At 39.2% G+C, this 10296-nt stretch overlaps 1 protein-coding gene across 1 annotated transcript; it reads left to right on the forward strand. All coding sequences in view use genetic code 11, as the record gives it.

Moving 5' to 3' along the window:
- Positions 1 to 4597: 4597 nt before the first annotated feature.
- Positions 4598 to 10133, forward strand: EGR_01037 (Synaptotagmin-14; the record flags this gene model as incomplete). Its single annotated transcript, XM_024490286.1, has 8 exons — positions 4598 to 4724; positions 4966 to 5048; positions 5855 to 6001; positions 6953 to 7064; positions 7695 to 7870; positions 8753 to 9068; positions 9747 to 9959; positions 10027 to 10133. The coding sequence occupies 8 exons, from the start codon at positions 4598 to 4600 to the stop codon at positions 10131 to 10133; spliced, it is 1281 nt and encodes a 426-aa protein (XP_024355105.1).
- Positions 10134 to 10296: the final 163 nt, after the last annotated feature.

Here is a 10296-nt window from a genome sequence, read left to right on the forward strand (position 1 = left end):
CTTTGATTTACTGCATCCTTTCAAGCAAAACACCAATCTTACCGGGCTTTAAGATGAAAGGTTAGTAGATGTACCACTGGTAGCACACTCCGAATTACTGGGAGTGGAATACCATAAGAGTGAATCCTCTGCGAAATACTTTGAAATTGTGTGCCAATACTGACGAGTCGCCTTCATCAGTCTGCCTATTAGCTTATAACAGTGGATCAGGAGCAGAACCATCGATACTCTCGAGCCTACAAGATTTTCCAATATCGAAAATTTGACTGTATTTTAATAATGCGTTCCTAGTAATTCGCCCATATATCATTAACGTTGGTGGAAATTGGCATACACACTGGGTCTACCATTTGCTGTTTCTTAATATTGAAAAGATAAAACTACCATGTTTCCCACACTTTTTGGTATAATAAAAACTCTCATTACGTTTATCAAGAAGAATTTTTGTTTATTTCCTTGCTTTCTACGATTTTACTAGACAGTGGATAAGAGGTATATCTGTGTGTCGATAATTAAGTGGCGGTGTAACAGGAAAGCATGACAGATCCACTCATCCAATAGTGATGGCATCATAACCAGTGTGCAAAATCATTGTTATCTAAGACGCAGAAGTTTCATTTATTTAGGTAATTTTAGGCGGGGCTTGGTTTTTATAAGACAAAATGACAAAATGAAACTTTCGTGTTTTAAAATGATAGTTTGAATCAGAGGTACAAATACGCATAAGACCTGCGAATTGAGTAGGTAAAGGGAACATGTTTGAATGGCGATTTGGAAGTCCTTGACATCTTTTGCGCGAAACAATAATGCGCCATATTTGCATGTCAAGCCTAACAGCTTTTGAATGATCAAGGCTTCACCGACAGCCCCACAAAGTATTGCATCAATGCGGTCTTATCCGGCATGATCCTTTTAAGCATCAAATATAGTCAAAGCAAAAAAGGCTCACGAACACAAGTGTCAGCTGGCAAAATTTCTGTAGATTTTTACTATCATTTACACTATTTAATGTATTAAAGCCAAACAGATAGTGGAGATGATGTGACCTGACCGAGGTTCAGGTGAACTTAATGCTTATTTGATAAAACCTTGTAAAGTAGACTGACTTTTAAATAAATTTAAGTAGTAATTTACACAAGAGCCACTTAATGAATAAATGGGTTACGGAAGGAATGTGCCACAAAGTCGGTAGCATTCATTCACTTATTGGGTCACGCCGTTTTGGGATTTTCTGCGGAATTAGAAAGGATCCTTTGGACATTGCAGAATTTTTTTTTGATTGACAAATTAAAGCGACTATTTGTAGCTTTCCTCCTGTAGTAATGACAAATCCATTCCGCCCTCATGTCTTCCTTCTCTAGAAGGTACACGACCGTTGCATTGGTGTTGATGTGGAATCTAAGTGGATTTGTGTTTCGAAAGTTATCTATGACAAAGCACGTGCCATTCACAATCTTGGGAGGGGTGAAGCGTTGCTCTGATGCTTGTGGTAGATTGCAATGCACACATGTGACATGATATGTGTGACAATTGCATAATATTTTACACCCCCATTCTTGATTGAAGTGCAATTTTAGTAAATTTGTCTAATCTTTCCATCATAATTTCAGCTATTAAAGTCCAACCGCCAACAAGTACTCCAGCTGGTGAGTTAAATTCGGTCCTGAAGAAGTTGCCAACATCCTGATATCCCAGGAAACTATACGTCTCCTATTAGCACTTATTTGCGTTGACTTTAGTAATTTACTACGAGCATGGCATTGCTTCATCGTAAAAACTGAAGAATAGCGGACTTCAGTGAGAGCCAAACATCTCTGTTTTTGCTTAACTTTCAGGAAGCGTGCATGAAAGAGATGCAGCTGATGGTCATTCAGGTACGATTTCCTTGACGTGTCCGAAGTTTTCAAATTTTAGCCAAGATAAGTGGTAAAATATGTCACATTTAAAACTTGCTAATATGAGATTAAGGAGTTGTGCTGACGTAGGAAAAGAACACGAATAAGATGAACTGTAATTTTTCTTGCGATTTCTTTAGTTATCTCCAACGCTGCCGATGCAACGTCCAAGAAAAACGAAGGTGGTCTGCTGGGCATAGCATTTACAATTAGAGTTTGGTCCCTATCCACATCGGAGTTTCTTATTCATGCTAGATTTGGCATTTTATTGCTACATACTTTTATACTAAACTAAGCTTGTATTAGAAGCATATTATTTTGGGCACCCTTATATCACATTGGCCAGGCTCATTGAAAAAGTGAATCTATCTAATACGCTAAATTGACGCATGAAGCAATTTTAAAAATTTTACAAGCCTAGCTGGGTTTGCTCGTATTTGGATGCTTCATGCGCTATTTTTTGTGATATTAACATTTCCTGCAATGCTTATGAATTAATCTCTTTTTAATCAAAGAACCCAGGTTTTACGAATGTTACATTCGTCATTAGTCTAGAAATTATGATGCATAACTGTTGTCCGCTGTGATTTTCCACATTGTATTGCTTTTCTTGGTACCTCTTTGATGATTTGTCAAAATTGGATTCGAAAATTTTTGGCATCTTTGACCTGACAATCCGCTCTTGATTTTAGTTGCATCAGGTGATGTCAATAAACTTCCTTTGAAACAAAAAGGTGTGTTTGACTTAGCTATATTACGTTATTTTTAAACAAAGAATGTTCTTGGTAGTGCTTGGCTGATATTCTTTACAGTGAGCGCTTATGCGCATAAGACTGGCGAATGCTTGCACGCTTGCCTACATCCGAACGCTTGTGCTGTTCTATGACAGTGTCAACTCTCTCGGAGGACTTAGTCCTCATTCATCTATTTGCCGTTTCAGTGGCGAGAGAAAAACAGTAGAATAATCGTTTCTGTTTATCTAATATAAGTTTTGCTAGAAAAACGAAAGAAATAATAATTGCTAGATTTTGTAATTAGGCAAATCGTACGTTAGCACAGAGGAGGGTTTTATAGAATGTGTTCATATCTACATATATATGCGATGAGATGTATTGAAACCTTCAAGTGAAAGAATGAATTGTAACTGAGAAGAGATTACAATTGTGCATCTTTCCGCTCTTTTAGACAGTGTAAAACGTAGTGTACCATCTCGCGTTGAAGGTGAGTCTACAAGCTGTTCATTTCATTTTACACCCTGAAAACTGGTTACCTGTGTTTATTGGAATCTAGTGCCTTATTCTACATTTTTTGCTTTATGAATAAAAATCACTTGAAGTAGTCAAAACGACCACATTCATTTTATTCGCCTATTGAAACTGTTATTAACAGAAAATACAGGATCCACATAATTTCTATTTGCTAAAGCTGAATTTATGTTGAGGATTTTGACAGAGGACGAAAAACATTGGTAGATGCATCATTTTTTAACTTAAAAGGCATTAAGACGCGATTAATGGTGCTATTTGATTGCAAATTAGCTGATAATACTTCCTCTTTACCTAGATGATTCGGGCAGACGTAAGTTTGCTGCAAGTATTGAGCTTTAAATGTTCACCCAAATTTTCGTTCTCCGTCTCTCTGAAGCACGTTATTGTCTCCAACGCTAAAGGCAGCGAACCATCATCTTTGCATTTTGGTAAAACTTAATAAGATTACTTAGGGAGGTTGAATGTTATATAAGCGAAGGGTTAGGTGAGACTGATCTGTGCAGGCGTTGAGTATGCACAAATGTCTACAAAACATTATGATGCTTTACCCCATACCCTGTTTCTGCACGATTAAAGCAAAGTTAATAAGCACAGCGAGGCTTAAGCATTAAACGAGTGGATAATCTTTTACGACTGCCAAAAAGCCACTGAATATTTAGGTATCTGACTTTTATAAAAGGCGGCTTACTCGCATCATTAAAAGAATGTATATTTGGCATTTAGCTGGCCTGGCAGAACAATATTCGAAACCCACTAATGCAGGTATGTTTGCGTGTCCCGGCTACATTATAATCTCTACAAGTCCGACTCACTGCACTCTAAAATTGCTGATTCAATTGCAAAGGGCAAAAGTTAAAGGGTGGTCTTGCGAGAGGTCAGCAATATAGTTTAGTGTATGTGATTGTTAGCAGAGAGTTAGGGTTGGTACGATTTTGATCTCAAAAGTCTGCGACAATTGACACCCCTTAAGTGTGGGAAAAAGGCAACTTAAGTTCCCTAATTATATTCTCATGAGAGTAAGTCTAGTAAGATTGATTTAAAACAGATTTATAACCTTTTCCTTACTATTTTCTTGGGTTTTGGTCCTTTTTTACATATATGTTTGTTGGGTTAGTGTTCACTTTGCCCCTGGACTAGGATGAAGGTTTAAAAATTGGAAATCAGCTACGATGTAATGTTGGAAAGCAACTTCAAACCCACACTGTCTGATATCTAATGAGAGAACTTTATCATTAACCAATGCTTCTATGGCCGTACTTGTAATTTTTCCCAACGCATCCACCGCCTAACCCTAAGATGCCTTCGTAAGATTGCACTTGCAGCATTACCGGAAAGTATGATTAAAAGGGATCTTCATCAAACACACATATACGAATCACAGTAAAATGTCAGTTTTTGCCCATCCTTCGAGTAAAGTGTCTAATTGCAGAGTCAATGTACAACAGCTGGGTGGGTAAGGACAAACCCAAAGGCTCGGACACCCACGAGAATGTCACCCTCTCAGCTCTTGCCAGTCGACGAAGCGGCGCACAAACACCAACAACCCCGGACACCCCTCCTGGTAGGTCCTCATCACAGAACACCTGAAAGCCCTCCGCATTAACTAAGTATATTTCAGTAACTCCTTTGGGTCGATCAAGTGAATGGGAGAATAAGTCACTTTACGACACTCTCTGACCTGAGGAGAATTGTTGTACTCACGTTTTCGCTATCTTGTCTCCCTGTTGTACATGGCGTATAAGAAAATGGCAATAAGGCAAAGTAAAAAAGTTATGTCAAAATTAGTCTTTTTTTACTCTTAGCCAGCCAGCCGTCTATAACGATGGATGAATTTGCGGAGGAGCACTACTCAAAGGACCACCAATGGCAGGCGCAAAGCAGCCTGGTACATTTTCCTACAAGAGACCCTGCATCACGAAAGACTGCTGTCAGAGCTGAATTCTTGAATAGATTTTGGCTTTGGAATAATAAGGCCCGCGCCAAAGTATCTTAAAGGCAGATTATATGACATTAATTTAAAAAGCAGATTTGATGAAACAATAGTGAGCGTGGTATCTAAGCGTCCAAAATGAGGAGCAATCCTTTATGATAACTATGAATGAAATAAATGGCATGGTGTTTGATAATTTATCGTTTATGCATAATTTGTAAGTTCTTGTCTCCCTTTTTACCGTGTTGTTTCTTTTCTTCAAAATCGTAATTAATAAACGACCTGCATTTTTTTCATGGACCCTCCAGATAAAATACAGCACTATAAAAAGAAATTCCACATTATTTGCGCATTTTAATGAAGCCGTAAGAGACTAATTTCATTGCTCCTTGATCTAAATTATGTTGATCAGTTATCGAAGGCATATAAGAATAATTTTTAAAATGAGGTGAATGTTTAGATAATTGGGCTATTAACTTCGAGTTTCAAAACCAAATTATTAGTCAATTTGTCCTGCCCTTAGCCCGATCAGTTGAGCTTTCATTCCCCAAGTGGTACCGCGCGAACCGGATCATCAATAAGATTAGCTAAGTACTTCCATTCCACCATTCCAATTCAGTCCCCAAAAAGTGTACGCCACCACATTGCTTTGGGTTTGCCGTTTTCTTCCACATCGATCTTTTGAGTGTGTTCTGACGTTTCCACAGGAAAGTTTTCCCCAAAGGCAAAAATAATTAGTCATTATTATTTTTCGTCTCTAGTCTGTGCAGGAGCCCTTGAACCTACCGGCAAACGTAACTATCCACACGCACATAAAGATGGACTATAAGACCTCGGACCTGACTATCAAAGTCATCCGAGTCGACAACGCACCAAGTGAGGCGCAGGCCGGCTCGCAAAGCTATCAGGTTTGTTATTTGTAAAGCATATTTCGAGTTCCGCTGTTTAATAACATTTGCTAAAATGATTCACAACTTTAACGGTAAATGGATGACAGAGATATATGGTTTATGCTTGAGAACTTCCGGTAGATTTCCGCCAAAAAATCGTCACTCCGTATCATATGGCATCATGAATTATGCTATAGAGCGTTTTATTGCATGCCTAGAATGGGTAAAGATCACGTGTTTGTGGACTACCAAAAAGCATAATAAAATAAGTGTATGGAAAACGGGAATTATTTAGATCACTTTAAAAAAGAGCGATTGAAGTTTGTGTAGTATCCATATTTATTCAGCGAAACGGTTAAACATACTGACCTCTTCAATCTCGATATTTACTCCAGCTACTCTGGTGTTTTGGTGCTTGGCTGATAGGGTTTCGGGCCTTCTGATAACCTCTAATAAATCTACACCTGGACAGTTCTGTTAAATGGAGTCTTCCCAGACGACTCAAGTTCTGTTTATTTGTAGGGATGATGTGACCAATATCACCAACTTTAATAAATTTATTTAATGAAACATTTGCACACATAACTCACAATTACATAAACAGTTGGATGGCAAATGAATACATCGTAGGGTAAAGTTGAGGTATGATAATGAGTAATGAATGAAAAATACTTAAAAAAATATTTTTTTCCACGCACGACTGATATTACTCAACAAATTTTTAAGTAATACAAAATCCCATCATGGTGTTATAAGTTCTTCGTGCTACTGATATCAATAGCCAGATTTCTTAAACCGGAAGTCATCGAGCAGTAGTCTATTTCAAACACAGTTGTGTCATTGTTATTAAAGAAAATTGGGTGCAACAAACTGTCGTCCTTTCAAATGCGATCCAATTATACTCAACTGTAGAAGATTTAAGGATTGCATGAAATCAACCTTCTTAAATCGCGTCGTTTTGTCCTTCAGGTTAGAATAGCCCTGCTTGGATTGAAAAAGAAGAAACGCTGGCACACACACATTGTTTCTGCTCCCAATCCAGTCTTCAATGAGGAGGCGGTGTTCAAAGCAATAACACCAGGTGAGACAATAAAATCAGGACAATCTGAAGACATGCGATTACTGGCCTTTCACGATAAGGAGTCTCCACCCAAATGCATGGCCAATAATGCATGCATGGTTTATTCGTCTTTTAACAATAAATCATTTATGACTTCTGAATGAAGTCTAAGGCAAACAAATAAAATGTGAATGTTTTTGATCCGGAGGACTGATAGTAACAATGTGGATCTTGTAGTAATTGACTGTTTTGGTTAATTTCTAACACCCATTTTTCGTAGATTCGGAAAGTTGAATGGATGAACGACCCTCTTGTCAGAATACTCCGTTAATAGCACTTACTTAGCGTAACTAGTGAAATAGAAATTTCTAACCTTTTATGAGCAATCTGTTGTTGAGTACAGGGCACAGAGTATCTAACGAAGAGAGCCTTCTTCACTCTATGCCACAGGATGCTGAGCTTCCCCTGAAAATAAATAGGATGATAGCACAGCATGGGACCACCATTTACCTCTATCATTAAATGCTTCTTTTAATTGCATGTCATCAGGTCATTTGAACACGAAAATATGTGGCATTTCAGAATACAAAATTTGATAGGAAATGGAGCCACCTTATAATAATAATGATTTTTTGCAACCCACTTTACTAGATGAGCTAGCGAAGATGGCACTAAGACTACGGTTGTATGGCTGTAAAAAAATGCGACGTCACTTCATCTTCGCCGAGTCGACAGTCGCCTTAACTGCGCTGAACCTCCGTGGTGGCGAGGCCGACATTCCGTTCGCTCTCGCCATCAAGGTTGGACACGAAAGCGTCGTAGACTCGGTTAGGCTGCCTATTTAATAACTAATGTAGCTATGCATTGAGATCAAAATCCTCTTTATGGTTTGGCCGCTTCTTTGATTGCAAAATCGCTTCCATTTTCTTTTAATCAAAAATAGGGGAAGTATAACTGTAGCACGCAGTTCAGTGCAGATAAATAGAAATCGAAGTCCAGTTTGTTGTTTTGTTCGTTAAGCTACCTTATAGCAAGCTCTGCGCATTCTGTTACGCCCAATTTTTTTATTTACTTAGTGGTCCAATATACTTTCAAAAGGTCGCCATAGCAAAAAGTTCTGTTGATAATGTTCCTTCGATTAAAATTGGTGCCTACCTAACAGCTTAGAATAAATTAATACGATGTTGTTTAACCTATTAAGGTGTGATAACATGACAGATATATGTAAGTGCCGCAGTAGAATGAATGAATTCATTAGATCCGTCTGCCTCACCCATCGCAAATAAATGGCGCTAACATCTATTAAGAGTTTTCAGCGAATCCTATGCGACCGTATTCGACACACAAACTTGGGCATTCTAATAGATTTTTGAAATAACCTAGAGGTGAACATTTTTAGGCAATCACAATCGCATTTACAGCTCTGTTGCTGGCTATAGGTTCCCAAGCAACTTAACCATCCGAAACAACTCTATTTACTAAGCGGCGTTTTATTGCTAATATTTTGGAGTACCGAGCCCTCCTTGAAGTCATAGTAAGCCAGTGTGGAGAATGATTTGTTGCCAGCGCACAGAGGGGCATTATCGAGTAAAAGTATAGCCTGCGGTGTTTGAAAAGCCCATGTTGTTTAATGTGTAGTTAAACAAAATACGGAATAAATGCAACACTCTTGTAAATGTTTTAAGTTTTAATGTTTTTTACGGTATCAGGACAGCGACAGTGGTGATAACTTGAGCCGCTTACAGGCCAGTCGATTGGGTTCACGACTGTCGATGGGTAGTCGGGCTAGCCGACACTCATTATCACGTCACTCCACCTCGCGCAGCCTCCGACCACCCTCGGCGGCCACAGCGACTAGCGGCCTGCCGGAGTTAGACACCGCACGTCGAGTAGCTGAGGCCAAAGAGGCCACGTGGCCCGAGCTGCTCTGTGGCCTTGCCTACAATGTCACCACCAAGCGCCTCAACATCCACGTCCTCCGCGCCAACCGACTGAAGGTAACCGAGAGCTCACTTAGGACACCCAGTAAGTCGATCCTTTCCGGGATTCCAGTAGCTCCCCTTTTCTATCAACCAAGTTGGTACCTCATGCTTGATTCGATCTTACATCGTTTTACATCCTTTTTGTTCAATCTTAAATCTGTATATAATTAAGTAACTTTTGGGTCTTTATATATTATTAACTCTGACTTATTGATGTGTGCTCCATCGGTATTAGTAGGTATTTGTTATCTTTTGCCAGACAGAAGAATAGTTCACTTCTCTAGCGCTACATTCCACGATGGTTTTTATTTAGTGATACTATAAAATTGTGAAAGCAATAGAACTGTTATTTTCATAGTAAATCTTACGCTTGGAATTGGCCATGCATTTAAACAAGAGTGGAGCCATATTTTCTGACTTTTAAATCAGTAATAAATATTGTTATTTAATTGTACTTTTTAACACGATGATTAATAGAAGTGTCACTATGAGAGATAACAAACAGATTAGAAAATATTATATGGTTAGTTTATGCATTTGCTTCTCATCCGAGCATTCCGTTGCATTCCTGAGGGCATCTTCGTATAAATGAAAGCAATAATCGTCTGCTTTAGTTTAGATCTTGCATCTAAATGTCAAAGTTTTGTCTTCTTGAGGTTGTAGCTCAATGTAACTTAACAAACACAAGGTATACAAAACCGGTATGTGGCGTGTATTACAGAGGTTTATGTGTCGTTGACTCTGGTCTCGGGGACCGGTGAGAAGATAGCCAGCAGTCACACACACGAGGTCCGCCTGGTCTGCAACACGGAGTTCGGTGAGCGCTTCGCCTTCGACATGAATGCGCTGAACCCACGCGAGGTTACTCTCTTCGTGCGCGTCTTCCAGAAACATCATGTTCACAAGAGCGAGAATCTGGGCTGGTTCGCTATCGGTAGGCAGGTCTACTGGTACTGGTTTGCTTCAAAGCTCGCTGTATTCAGCGTAATGACTTTTTGTAGGCGCCAAAAACAACGGCGAGGAAGAACGTAGTCATTGGAATGAGATGTTGCAGGCCCAGGGACAAGAGATCACCCGATGGCACGTGCTTAATGAGAATGTTACTTAAGCGGCCATCTATAAACAGGGCATCCGACGGGGTGCCTTAACTCCGAGCAAATTTAACCTTCCAAACATTCGCACCAAACGTACGAGAACAAACTTCTTCCTTCCTTAGTTCATCCATTTTCGCGAATCAGCACAACTTAGTCCCAGTTCGGATTTTTTTAATT

This window comes from Echinococcus granulosus, assembly GCF_000524195.1.
Source record: "Echinococcus granulosus chromosome Unknown EG_S00004, whole genome shotgun sequence".
NCBI classification, from domain to species: Eukaryota; Metazoa; Platyhelminthes; class Cestoda; order Cyclophyllidea; family Taeniidae; genus Echinococcus; species Echinococcus granulosus.